Source organism: Grus americana, chromosome 18, assembly GCF_028858705.1.
Source record: "Grus americana isolate bGruAme1 chromosome 18, bGruAme1.mat, whole genome shotgun sequence".
Taxonomy (NCBI): Eukaryota; Metazoa; Chordata; class Aves; order Gruiformes; family Gruidae; genus Grus; species Grus americana.
Window position 1 is genome coordinate 3,904,387 of NC_072869.1, and position 14,648 is coordinate 3,919,034.

At 38.4% G+C, this 14,648-nt stretch overlaps 1 protein-coding gene across 1 annotated transcript; it reads right to left on the reverse strand.

Annotated features, from left to right (window-relative positions):
• Positions 1-1,926: 1,926 nt before the first annotated feature.
• On the reverse strand, positions 1,927-11,328 carry PSMD12 (proteasome 26S subunit, non-ATPase 12). The gene is made up of 11 exons (XM_054846720.1): positions 11,145-11,328; positions 9,358-9,417; positions 8,991-9,119; positions 7,509-7,616; positions 6,403-6,507; positions 5,806-5,955; positions 5,502-5,636; positions 4,833-4,945; positions 4,280-4,454; positions 3,696-3,773; positions 1,927-2,368 (listed from the first exon to the last, which is right to left on the reverse strand). Exons 1-11 carry the CDS (start codon positions 11,250-11,252, stop codon positions 2,159-2,161), a joined length of 1,371 nt encoding a protein of 456 aa, XP_054702695.1. The 5' UTR covers positions 11,253-11,328; the 3' UTR covers positions 1,927-2,158.
• Positions 11,329-14,648: the final 3,320 nt, after the last annotated feature.

Genomic DNA, 14,648 nt, shown 5'->3' on the forward strand with positions numbered 1-14,648 from the left:
GAATAGATAGATTCTTTCCCACTCACTTGGGTTTACTGTACAGCCTAATAATTCTACAATTTTGTTTTAAAATGCCTCTTTTAACTTTGTGACGTGTGGGGAGGCAAACCTGAGGGATTCTTGCTTCTGGCACCAGGTACTAGGTACTCAACAGGCATACCTCACTCAGAGGACAGAGTTGAGGGAGTTTGCCTTGGGCAGTATGTCGTCAAACCAAGATGAAGGTGTTGTAAGTGAACTCAGTGAAGACAAAAATCTATTTCAGAACAAAAGGCAAAAAGCTTGATCATTGTGAATCTTTGGTGTGAATACAGACCATGAAAGTGAACCTTCATAATCCTTCTGAATTGAGTTTTAAGGAGATACTTGGACTGTTGAAAGAGTGCTTCCATGTTCTTTCCAATGCTGACAGCAAAAGGTAGTTTCAAGGGGAGAGAAACCACCTCCTCTCTCCAACAACTCACGTTCTAAATGCAAACAAAGGCAGCAGACAGGAATATAGCTAGGCCAGAGAGGGAGTAGGATCTGCAAGAACCCCAGAAAGTAGGGCCAGGGAACCACTGAACCATTCCACTCTGGCTGGGGAAACTGGTCCAGTATCTCTCATCTGGCAGAAGTGTCACAGAGTCCATAAGCTTAAATGCTTGGGGTTGAAGATTCCAGACCAGATTTGCAAATGGAGTAAAAGTTTTACGATAAGACGACCAGGGAGAGGCAAGTTCCCACTTCCCCTGATGACCCATTGTTCCCCTTTTGGATACCTCTTGCCTCAGTTTCCGGAAGACTATTTTTTCAATTGACAAGGTCAAAACTGAAGTAAGTTACTTTGTTCATTATCCTAGCAGCAGCCGGTTTTATTTATGCTACTAAGGCTAGCCTCGCAAAAGCGTTCTATGCATTCTGAACAGTCTGCTCCTCTTTCTCCCTTCCCTCACTGCCAGTTCGGCTCTTTTTCTGCTGAGGTGGGCTAGATTAGTGTGGCTTGATAACAGTTACTTGCCTCCAAAATGACATTCCCAAGTTTCCCTTAAGCTATGTCCAAAGCCTACATTTCAAATGCAAATCACTGCTTTGAAGCTTCCATCTTTTCCTGTCCCTTCACCGACTTCCCTCACTCAAAATCACTGTCTAAAGTTTCCTGACTTAGGGTGTATTCATATGATAATTACCTGTGCTAAGAGTGTTAGTTTGAATGAAGTTTGGTGTGCTTTTAAGGAGATAGGATTTATATACATCTCAATACATCACTTGCAATTATAGTCTCTACCTAATTAATTACAAACAGAATAGTTACTTATGGCTAGCATTAAAAATCATTAAAAAACAGAGCAAATTCAATAAAAGTTCCATTGATTCTTACTATACTATTTGTGCTACTATTTTACTTTCTAAAAAAAAAAACAGAACAGGGACATGGCGAAAAATCTACTGCTTCCCTCCATTACAAGTAGGTTAAAGCAAATAATAGGACGGTATCTTGTCTGAATATAACACGTTCAATTATGAGAAGCAGCAGCATTGAAGTACTGTCTTAGTTAATTGCATAATTGCTATTGTAGCGATTTTGTAGAACTACAAAACAGTGAAAATTAGTGACTTGTACCAAGCAGACAAGATTCAGGGAAATTTCTCAGTCAGCACAGAATTAATTAATAAAGCCTATCTGTAGTCCCAAACCACAAGAAATAACATTATTCTTAAGCATGAACATCCATAATTTTGTTCAAACAGTATCTTGACATAATGTTAAAATATTATCATTATAAGTTACCTCAATGCATGCTACTGTAAAACCCTAGGGTTTTATTATTTATAGTATATCGTCTCAATCACAGCCTCAAAAACAGTCCTGTAATGAAATAACCACAGAATTATATGCTAGATAAAGGTATACATGGAAAACGAGAAATCACAAGACTACTGTTATACAGGCAATACGGTTTTATTATGTTCTTTCACCAACTGTAGCAAAAACATTTAACAACTGAATGAATAATCAAGGGAACTTAATTGTCAACAGGAATTTCAGAATTATGTTCTAAATTTTAGACCAGGAAGGCTTGACAAGGAGAAAACAAACCATATACACACTGCAATAATAGTCTCTATTATGAAGATTTAATGCCTTCTTTAAAAGCACTGAGATTACTGAGGCACCTTACTGCAGGTTATGTATCATCTCCTCTTTGGCAATGAGATGTGTGGTTTTGTTAACTAGGGCCATTAGTGAGTTGAGCTTGTGAGACCAGTCATTGAGTATATTGTTTGGGTCCTTAGGCCTCTGAAAATTGATAATTCCTGCCAGCCTGTCTACTTTAGCAAAGATGGTCTTATTAACTACTAGGTTAGACAGAAACTCCTCCGATTCCTGCAAAGACAAACAACACTAAGTCAAGAAAACAGCATCAGTATTCCTCCCAAACAGCATTCAAGCACAGGGAACAAGATTTTCTTTATACTTAACAGAAATACAGCTGTAGTAATATCGTACTTAAAAAAATGCACAATACTTCAACACCACACGTTAGCATTAGAAACTACTAGCACCATCTATTCAAAAACACTTCTTTTTTTCATTTGATCTGTAACTGATTATCTTTCATGAAATTAAAAGTTTAATATACTACACCAACTTACATACTGGAGTACTTGACTACAGAGATACCAGAACAAGCCTTCTGACAAGCAAGGCATAGGAAAATCCATGTAAACTACTGAACACTGTCAAAGAAGGTTTATTCTGAGTTTGTGGAAAAGAGCAGATTTAATTAAAAGACAGTAGGGTAAAGCTTTTCATTAGCACTTGAAATACCAATATGCCATGATGTATGAATTTTTTTGGAAAGCTGTTGAAAACACAAAGGGGTATGACAGGAAGACTACTCCACCCCATGTTCCCAAAGTACAACCACCCATAAACAGGGACATTTAAAGGTGAGAAACCCTGTATCTTCAGTCAATTTTAATCACCCTTTGACAAGAGCTTTTTAACACTGAAACACAAGACAAGAAGCTCCAGCATTAAAAAATTCATTTATATTCAAGGTCTCATTTAAGGGCAGCTTTTGCTTTATGGGCACATGCATCATGACATTGAGTTCTGCCTGAATTACAAAACAGTTTTCTACCTCCCAAAAGGCATGAAAATACACTCAAGTCTTTGTATTGACTAGTAAAGTGACACACACTCAGATTAATACTATTAAACCCAACAGACTTTTACACTACTTCTCATAAAAAGGACCCAATGAAGTAAAGTGCACTTAATGCTCCCTGCCTATCTCTATAGCACACTTTGTTCTTCCTGATAAGAGCTGAAACGCACTGGTAGCACAAACAGGGGAATTACACTAAGGATGAAGCTAGGAGAGCTGCAAGGATAATACAAAGGCAGATATACAGAGATACAGCAACAGATACTATATCCCTGAATATTCATAAACACACAAGTGTAAACTCTGAGAATTTTGTACCAAGCAGTGTATTTCTACAATGCTACATCTTTCTGTATTGTCTGTAAAACAATGCAATGATAATCTATGGCATCACTTACAGAGCTTTTTAAGCTAAAAAGAGAGCTCAAATTCAAATTACAAGACGTTACTCTGCTGAATACTTACATTTTTGCCACAAACACATGCACACATACGCTTCCATGCCCTTTATGAAAAAAGCATAGGCAAAGCAACACTTACATCAACGGACAGATCCAGGAGCTGTGCCATTCTCTTCATTGTAATTCTGGTATAATATTTAGCCATTATTCTAATATTCTGGAATAAAAGTGTTCAGAGTAGAGGGTTATGGGCAAAAAATAATTGAAGCAGGCTGCAAAAATATAAAAGTCAGTGTTAAAAGCAGATTAGGAGCTGTAGTGCTCTAACGGCAGTCCAGCATAAGGTACATGAGAATGTGAACAAACAATTCTTTTCCTTGTAAAAGTCTCTACATGACAAATTATGAAGTAATGAAATCAACTAATTATGAATTTAATACAAAGCAAGACTTTCAAGTTTCTGCTCTATTGAAATGTGAATGCTACATCTCACAATTAGAGCGCAATGTGCTCTTTTTTTCTGGCAACTGTGCCAAATACTTACCTATAATAAAGATATATGAGCAAATAAAATGTTGAAAATGTAACACAATGGAAACGACAACTTACCTGCTCCTTTACTACATACTTTTTTTGTTTCTCTTTGTAACTAAAACATGGCAAGCGAAAAGCATGTTTAGTTGCGGCACTGAATACATAGCTAATGCTTAGAGCCATACTTACATGTTCCACAACTCTATTCTTTAAATCTTTCCATCTCTTTTCACCTTCCTCTGTACAGCCAAAAACATCTGTTGCAGGACTGTCAAGGGACCCTTCTCTCAATTCTTTCCCATATTCCTCAACTAGGGCAGTCCATCGCATCAATTCCATGGTGGTAAATAGTTTTAGGAGGTCTCTAAATGGTTTAGTAAAGTTGATTTACAATCCAGTATTAGTGAGGATCATTTCATACTTAAATAGATCAAAGAAATAATTAAGCATTTTAATTTTATTATCATTAATATTCATTGTTCTTCATGAATATACTCTAATACTTCATGCTATCAGGGGGCAGCTCAACTCAGACTGTGTTTCTGATAAAGACCTTTCTCTTTATAAGACATCTGTTTTAATGTAGAACTTGTACAATCATGAAAATGTTGCAGTATTTTTCATACAGCATTAAATTCTGAGATGCTTACAGCAGACTCAGCGTAAACAGATTTCACTTGGACAGCTAGTTTGAGAGAGACTTTTTTTAACCTAAGAATTGTTTCTTAGAAAGAATACTTACTTATACTTCGGGATTTCTTCTAGCTTTTTGTCACTACTAATTCTGTGTACCAAATCAGATTGTTCATTGTCATAAGGTGAAAGAATAACATAAAGAACAACGCTCTTCAGTGCCTGTTTAAGAGGAAAGAGTGTGGGGTTTTTTCCATAATTAAACAGAGGAATTGAAAATACTGCTCACAGAGCTTAGAGTTTAACATGTAAAAGGCTTAAACCCAGCATACTAAGAAGTTAAGATGAAACTACTATCACCTTGCAGAAATGAATCCTCATTCACAGCAATACATTTAAATTGATTCAGATTAACTAGAATTCTAGTACTTAAAATAAATACATGAAAAAAATCTTTATGTAACATCTGTTCTGCACAGACAACAGTATCATTTAGACCATACTTGCACAGCTGTTTCTACTTCCTGCATTTGTACAAAACAGACAAGACATTCCCAAGATATCAAAGACAATATAATGAAAATGTAAGTTATAACTATTCATTTGAAATCAACTTAATTATATCTATTTTCAACTAACCAATTTGTTAATATAACCATTAAAAAAAAATAAGAACAACAGACCGATCAGCTATTTAATCTGCTGTAAATTGATCTGGTAATGAAATGGGTATTTGCCTCATGAAAATACAGACATTTTGTACGTAATATTTTTCTACCTGCTGCCACTTTTCACTTTCAGCCTGGATACACGGAGTATCATAAATGGCTCTGTAGTGCTTACAGATGGAGAGGTAGGAGCCTTCATGTTGATCCAGCTGGATCATTAAGTTGTAGTATTTCAACTTTAGTTTCTGAAACAGTATCAAACAGTAAAATTAATACAGCTCCATGAATTGTGTAAATGAAATCCACTTGGATCCCAGAAAACAGAGGGATTCAAATACACTGGGACCTGAAGAGAGGCATGCCAGATTAAAATTGGGAAGGGAGGGAAGAGAGAGAAATCCTCCAATGACTTACTTCTGTGTTTTCTTCTTGAAAAAATTTCGTATTAATTTTTTTGCTGATAATTTGAGTCCGAATATAGTCTTTTACAGCTAGACAGAGTCTCATCTGCTCCAAGATAAATTCTACACGTTCTTTCTTTTCCATTGAACCATAGGTTTCCACCTAAAATGAAAATGCAACTATTTAACACTGTCAAAGTCAAATCAAGTAAAGTCTTAACTGTGCAAGAAGAGCGGGAGGTTGTCAGGAGGAGGAAACAAAACAAAACAAAACAGAAAAAAACAGCTATTCCAGAGCAAGTGAAAATGGAGAAAAGGTTATTCAATTTTAAATTATAGCCCCCCCTTACACCAGAAGAACCCACTAACACTGAACTAAATGCACTACCTAGAGAACTGAAATTTGCTTTCCAAATGGGAAATAGTCTATGTAACCTAACCATGAGGCTAACAAAAGCAGTTAAAACTAAATTACATTTTCACTAATAACAATTAATCTCATTCCAGGCATTTCTGCAGATGTACCTGATTAAATTTCTAAACAATAATCTAAGAGCAGTCAGAATTAATTTTTATTGCTGACGCAATTTTGAGTTACAAGGCGTGTTACCTGCAATTCTTGCAGAATAGAGGCAGCCTCTTTCACTTCGCCATTCTGTTCTTTTATTGTTGCAAGTGTCTTTGTCAGGCGGGCACGTTCAATTTCCACATATATCTGAAACCAGAAGTAGCAGTTTAAACACTGGAATTTTCTAAAGAGTAGTGCAAACTCTAAGATCACAACCCCACTAAGACATGTATTTGATGTTTTCATACCACCAATTAATTCCTTGTGTACTCATACACTATACTGACACTATCCACAATATACACAGATAAAATATGATGGACAGTTGACACGCTGGAAGTATTTGGACCAAATTAATCTAAAAATAATGTCTAAATTCATCTACCATTCTTTAAGCAAACATACAAGAATGTGCACTGTGAATAAAATATTAGATATTTTTTCTGCTAAAATATATTGAAACAGATATGAAGTTAAGACTTGGTTAATGTGTACTAAGTACTACCATTTGCAGCATTTCACTCACTCCTAACCATCCAGAAATCAACAATACTTGATTACTAATAATTTAGACTAACTTTGAACAGACAAAAGCCGTAACATTAATATAAATTTGCCTTAATCCAGAATTGTTTATTTTCTTAAAGCAAAAGGAATATCATGTAAATAATTAACTTGGTATAATGCTTTGATATCACCTTCTGGTTACCGTAACTGTACATAACGCCTTGCTAAGTGCTGGAGAAATTAAACTAAACCTGCCCATTTCTATAACAAATTCAAATATGTAACATTTTAAAAAGTGAAAAATAAATGCCATTTTAGAACTCTGAAATGTATTATTAATTATAATTATTATAATGTATTATAATGCATTAATAATATTAATTATATTAATAATACATCCAAATATCTATGTCGTGGAAATATGACCAGTGTTTCAGCAAATTACTTAAATATGAAATCTGGAAAATATTTGCAGTCTTTTGGAAAGAAATACACTACTTGGCTTCTCAGGTTAATTTAAAAATATACTTTTGCTCTTATTTGAACAAGATTAAGTAATAATGTTAAGAAGCTATGCTTTTAAAGAAGGTGAAGATTTTTATTCTACCTTTTAGACATTCAGTCTTAAAACAAAATCTTACTTTTCCTTCTGTAACCATACGCAACGTGTCAATTAAGCGCAGTTTGACTGGTAAGTCTGTGATGTCTTCAACATAAGTGCAGCACTGCTGGACCATTTTAGCAACTGCCTAGTACAACAACAGAAAAGAAAAACATACTGTGGGTTTAGATTTCTCAAATGCATTCGAACTATAACACTCAGAGGTAAGGACTAAATAGTTTCATATCAAACTAGAGAGATTCATTTCAACAAAAAGCATACAAGAAACATCTCAGCACTTTGATTCATAAAAATGGGTAAAATGTTGCTGGCGACTGACACTAGAAGTCAAATATGATGCTGTTCTGTCATTTCTTTCATCCATTTTTCCAATGGTATTCAAAATAATTCATCCCATGAGGTTCTCTCTTAAAAAATAGTACTCCTCTTCCGCCAAATCCACACAACTCTCACATGGACTGACAAAACTTATCTGTTTGCCCTAAGACCTGCATGGCTGAAGGAAGGAACATCTTCTTTCAAGTGTGTGCCCTTCTCTTTAGGACATCTGTAGATTTTTGAGGAAGGGAAGGAGGGGTAATTATTTCTAACTGATATTTTCCATCTCAGTATATTCCCAAGTAGGCACTAATAAGCGAGCATCCTTCAGTGGCAAGGACAGATACTGGAGTATGTTCTTCTGGTAACAACGATGACAAAACTGTTACAATTACTATTAAAATACCTACTTAAAAAAAAAAAAAACCAAAACCAGAATGAAACTTCTAGAATCTTCTTCCTCAAGAAGAAATTCAGCTGAAATTGTTCAAGTCTTACATTAGGAGTTTGTATAAAAATAGAGTACAGTTTAGTTCTCTAAAACTTTACTTTTATACAAACTCCTAATGTTTCTGCACATTAAAAAGTAGGTAGCCTTTTTCTTCCTCAAGCAATGATGCCACTAAAATTACCTGTTGCTGACTTCTAATTAAGTCAAACTAAACAGAGTACAATCAACTTAGTATCTTCTTGAAATGCAAGTGCTTTCAGCTAACCTGATAGCTGATTTCCCAGACAGAACTGAGTTCCAGAGTTTGACAGTTTCAAAAGCAATCATGTAAACCTTATTTGATCACAATAAATTGCAGAAACTGTTTAATATAAACCCCATGTGAACATGAAAAATTAAGAATATGTCTACAATACAGACTGTAAAAAAGTGTAAAGATGAACTACCACCTAAAATCACTGGTATTCATGAAAGCAGTAAAGTCACAGCTGTGTTGCAAAGAATGGCAAGCTGGACCACATGGAGCTCAGGTACAAGGTGAAGACAGACTAATTCCAGACATCAGTTTCATTATTGGCTTTCTTATGTCTACCAAAAAAGTCAGCAGGAGCTAATAATATATTCAGGCAGGTACTACAAAGTCAGGAAAGTCCATACACACAAGGGGGATTCAGATACATAATAAAGCTCCAAATATAATTTTATTTTTTTGCATCAAAGGATAAAATTCACCTGTTTTAACTGACTTCTTCTCTTTGACAGAAGAATAATATTTTCATTAAGAGCATCCCAGTCTTTAGCTTCGTAACACATTTTCACTATAGCAACTAAGATACGGGATGTGGAGACCATGTCAGATGCCTGTAACAAAACAAACAACATATTAGTGATGGGATAAACAAGCTGCAGACCTCTATCGCTTGCACTTCTTTTACATGAAGGGAAAAAAACTGATTATATCTCGCCTCACTGATTTTCTTTTTAAAGAAAAGAACAACAAAAGACTGATACTCCAATTCCCTTCACAACTTTAATGCAGTGGAACCAGGGGGGGTGTAGGACAACCCAGCATAAATGTTGCACACTGTATGCTACTTACTGTTCGTGTTTGTTTTTCCAAGGAGAGAAGGTTTTCAATTACTTCTTGCAATCTTCCTTCCTAATGCAAAAGGCAAAGAATTATCACCATGAGTGAAGAACACAATTCAGTTTGAATTGAGAGTAGCTCATGTAAGTAAAAAACAGACTAGCCTGTACACTCATTTTTTTTTTCCTTAAAAAAGAAACATACATAGCCCTAACTTTAAATTTATGGTTCTACACACAGATTAAACTGGAAAAGTTCCATTTTTGCCCAATACATGCTATAAGTTGTCTGTCTTGAGTGAGAAACCCAGCAAGTTTCAGACAGGTTTAGTTAGCTCATGTTCACTGAGCTAGATGGAAGACTGATTTCTTTCCTAGCCAAAACAAAGCTTTAAGTGAGAACAGATATGCAATTAGATACCTTGGCCAAAAAATTGTTTTACTATTACTTTCATCCACATTCATCATACATTAATAACAATGTTTTATAGACAACATTAACCACATGCTTTACAGTCTAAGCATAGAATTACAATAGTCCTGCTTTTTGGATGCTGAGAACTATATTTGCCTTTGTTTAGAGGAGTTAAAAATACCACAGTGTACTTTTAGTCCTAAGTTTTAATTCCTGGGAAGCAGGAAAAAAATGTTAAAATGGGAAAATTTGTAACAGCCTGTGGCAATTGTGGCGCTGCAAGAAAAGGTTAGAAACCAGGAAATTAATAACAAAAAAATAAAAAAAAAGAAAATTAAATTTGTTTCTAAAACATACCTACCCTACCAAAATCTTTCAAACTATATACAATGGTTTGTCAAAGATGTGCTCTTACTGATGCAAAACGTAGATGTTATGTGGCAATGAAACGTGGTCACAGTGTCCATACCTACACAGAACTGTGCCCATGGGATAAAACACCTCTCCATGCAATACAGTCTTAAGATAGTGTAAGATGCAATTTACTTATCTTAAGGCTACTGCCTTCAGAATCCTACAATATGCTATAGAGTACAACGTGTCTATCACCAGACACAGGGATCGAACAGAGCATTTGCAGCATGTAAAGAATCAGATGCCATCCTACTGGGAAAGAACATAACAGCAAATGCAGTCTATCTGTTCTGAGGTCTGAGATGCGTAACAAGTCCATAAAAGAAACCTTAAGATACACCATACACATGATGACCTCTATGATCCCATCAGCAAGACATCCTGTGGTCGCCTATGGCTGGGTGCATGTACGTGTTTGCTCAGCAGATGCCAGGCACCCATCAGCCTGCCATGGCTCTGGCCCTCCACTCCACTCTTCTGGGGCACGTACCTAACCGAGTTGGAAGGATGCAAAGCGCTGCCTGTCTAATCTGACCCAGGATCAATTACAGGAAGGCGGCTTTAGCGCACAGCACTCCTGGGATGAACAAGCACCTACGTGTCTGCCCAGCCGCGGCAAGTGGCAGCAGGGAAAAGCCACGTCCCTCCTGGTGGACTCGGGCCTTGCTATCCCCCTACCCGCGGGCTGCACCCTGACATCTCCTCTCGTCTCCCTCCCGCCCACCGCCCTCCTGCCCACCCTTCCACACACCGCCCGTGAAATGGCAGAGCAGTCCCCGCTTCTCCCCTTCCCCGACGCGGAACGGGAGGGCCCGAGCCCCGGACCCCTCAGCACCGAATGCGGTGACAAGAAGCGGCCGCACGCCGCGCCGCACGTCCCCCCGCTACCGGGCCGCCTCCCCGAACGCGGCCTAGCGCGCCCCACGCCATGACTCAGCCCATCCGCATCGCCGGCCTTCCTCCCCCTTCACCTGCGCCAGCCGCTCGCACTCGGGCAGCCGCTGATCCACCGTCGCGCTGTAATCCACCTCCATTTTCACGATACGGCCATCGGCCCGCTCCGCGCCGCCCTCCGCCATCTCCCCGGCTCCGCTCCGCGTCCCCCCGCGAACACACACCGGAAGCAGCCAGGCCCTGCGCGCAGGCACTGCCGGGGCAGCCCCGCCGAAGGTCCCCGCACTGCGCCAAACAGGCGCCGCTGGGGCACCCCCGGTCGCCTCAGGACCCCGGGCGGGCCGTGCCGTGAGGGGAGGTGCCATGGCTGAGGGGACCGGCCCCTTCCGCGCTCATCGGGAGCGCCACGGTCCGGTGGCCCTGGGCCTGCGGGTGGGATGTCCCGCCGCCGCTAAGCTCCGGCCTGGCTCGCTCGAAGCCGTGCCCAGGGCTGAGGGGACCTCCCTAGCACCCAGGAAGGAGGAGGGTGGCGCTAGGCGTGGGGCAGTGACTTCCCCATGGAGTGCCGTCACGGCCCTCAGCTGCCTCAGCAGGGCCATGGGGCTTTTGGCACAGGTGCTGGCAGCCACGGTGTTGCTCGCAGCTTGTGTGTCAAGAGCTTGAGACCTTGATACGGCCGTAGGGTGGGGGGTGGTGAGTCAGTAGGATTGTGGTTTTATGCCGTTTCCCCACATTTTGAGAACCGTGCCATGTTGAGATGCCAGGGTGCACCATGCTATGGCCTCAGTGGAGGACTCCACATACAGTAGCTGGTGATTTCACTGTGGTGATGTCAATGTATATCATGTTCCAGCCTTGAGTTAGTCATCCTGCATTGCTGGAGTGGTGGGGAAAAGGTAGGAAACACAATCATTCTGATGTTTAAGAACATAAGGATCTTGATTTTAGGCAGCATTGCACCATCAGCGTGTTTGATGAGTTGTGAGATGGTGCAACACCTGTGGTAGTTGTAGATTGCCATCATCTCCCATTCCAAAGCAGAATTTCATATGCTACAGAAGTTTCATTCACTGGGGAAATTGAAACTCATTCATGTTTGCAAGTAAACAACTTGGAAGGAAATAGTGATCAGGGAATGCCCTATATCTTTGAATGTAATTTAAGAAAAATCCCAGAAAAAATGAGTTACCATGAAATCATATTTTGTGTTGTGTTACTTCATGACTTATGCTGCATACGTAACAACATCTTTCATGTGGTAAAGGGGTATTTGAGATAAGTTTTAAATAATTTACAGAATTAAGACTGAGTTACTACACCTGCTACGCTGGTGTAAATTAAGAGTAATTCAATTAAGTGAATTCGGAGCTATAATGCTGTATTTTGCAATTGTGTCTGGTATCTGCTTTCCAGTCAGCACAGCACAGACCATGGACTTTGAGTTGCTTTCTGTTTGAATTCAAACTTGATTTAAAAGTCCAATAACAGAATTTGTCCATTATCCTTAATCATTTTTAGTTATTAATTGACCTAAGTACTGAAAATAGATGCCGTATCACAGAGTGTATGAGTTGTTTTTTCCTAACTCTGGAAATCTACAAATTTTTACAGAGCTTTGACTATTTATTTTGCATTGTAAAACCTTATTCTTTTACCTTGTTGTAATATTAGTGTGATTTTACAGTCGATGGATGGGGAGTGATGGCTTTCAGGGAAGTTAAAAGTCACATACTAAACTAATTGAACGTATTCCCATACACAGTAATTTTGGTTTAGACAGTGGGTGAAAGCGGAAGAAAATTAATGTATGCTGCAACTATTATCTTCCTTTACCTGCATGGGTATGCTAGGAGACGAGGAGGCAGCTTTTGCTTCCTGAATGGCTCAAAAAATCCTAAACTCTTATTCAAAAGTTCTTAGTAAAATACCTGAAGAAATAGCTTGACTTTTACTGTCTCTTATTAGGAAGCGACATTTTGCTGACACAAGTCCATCTAGAGTTAATGTTCAGCATGATTTAACATATGGGTTTTTTTCCTCCAGGTCAAAAATGAAAGATGAGTGAAAAATGTCTTACTTTTACAACTGATCATAGAGAGCATGTTGCAGAGGTAAGACTAATAGTTTCTGACAATTCACAGAAAACACAGGACCAAAGTTCAGACACACACGCTTGGCAGAAACTTCCTGGCTAGCTGGAGCTGGAAGTTTTCCTTCTCCCAGCATGTCCCCTAGAAAGCATTTTGTGAGCATGCTTTGTAGAGTAGTCCTAGGAGGGAGACACGAGTATTGCTATGATCACGAGGGTTTTTTCCTCCGTGTGTAGGTGCAGACAGCACAACACTGAACTGTGCCTGTGGCAATAAGTATAGAGTGACTGGAGAATGTTTTGCTGTAGGTATGGGAAGTGATTTTGGTTTCCATTTTAAGTAGCTACTGGGTTTGACGCATTAGTTTCCACAGATCTGCATGCTTTGTTTAAACAGAGCTATAAGGTATGGTTTATGTTGAAAGCACATAATAGGTGATAAACTAGTTTAGATTTTTCTTCTGGTTTTATTGAAATCAATGTCTCTGCCTATAATTGAGTAGCATCAAGGCCCTGTGCAAAGTATTTCAATTTTTTTACACTGCTTTTCAGCAGAAATCCAGAGATACTGGTCCTAGTGCATGAAACAACTAGTAAATCACTTAAAATTGAAATAGATGCTTTAGGTGTGAATTTGGATATCTCACTTATATAGGTAATATCACAGGTATTGCCTTGTTCTGTCTATTTTGCATAGAAGTTTCAGGAACATACACTACCAACATTATGAATTATAGCTACAGTTCAGATAAAAGTAACTGTTGTCAGATTTGAGATAGAAGTCTCACTAACCGCATTGTTCATACCTCAGCTGAAAATCTAGACTGTTAACAGAGCTCCCAGATTTTCTATTTCTTTGTGTAGGTGTTTGCACTTCACTGGAAATGCAGGGTGCATGAAATATTGTGCCATTATTGCAGTGGATTGGAAAAGTTATGTTGTTAGCTCCAGGAGATGGCACTGTGTCCTCTCCAGGCTAAAAATTATACACATAGCTTTGAAATGTACATTCAGAACCAATGAAAATCTGAGGGGTTTTTTTCTCTTTCATTATGAAACATACGTTTCATTGTAGATCTAAATTAATCTTTAACTGTCCCAAATCTGATATTTCATCACTTTTGGTTTTGCAAATAATTTATATTTAAATGCAGGTGTATATTTTACTATTATCTGTACAGTGCCTTGTGTTCTCATATTACTGTCACAGTGCTTCTCTGCAATACAGGCTTTATAGCCATTCGGAAGACAGGAGAAACGGTAATGTGAACACTTTATGTTTACCTGAGGTTGTGTAACAGTTCGGGTTTCCTGGCTAGTTTCAAAATTGGGTTTCTGCGCATATCAAGTTGTTATTAATAATGTGTAAATTCCTCGGAAAAACACCGACCCAAGCATATTAAAAAACTATTTAATTAATAAGTTGCCTACTAAGTAGAAAAAAAAAAAAAAAAAAAGCCTCCTAAAACGGTTCTGGCTTCATTGTTCAAGT

Excerpts from the sequence above, each read along its gene's own strand:
- PSMD12 (XM_054846720.1), bottom strand. The coding sequence starts at position 11,252 with ATGGCGGAGGGCGGCGCGGAGCGGGCCGATGGCCGTATCGTGAAAATG. Across the intron at positions 4,946-5,501 it reads AAAGTGAAAAGTGGCAGCAG|GCACTGAAGAGCGTTGTTCT; the intron begins GTAGAAAAATAT and ends CCTCTTAAACAG. Across the intron at positions 3,774-4,279 it reads AGAATAGAGTTGTGGAACAT|AATATTAGAATAATGGCTAA; the intron begins GTAAGTATGGCT and ends CTTTTATTCCAG.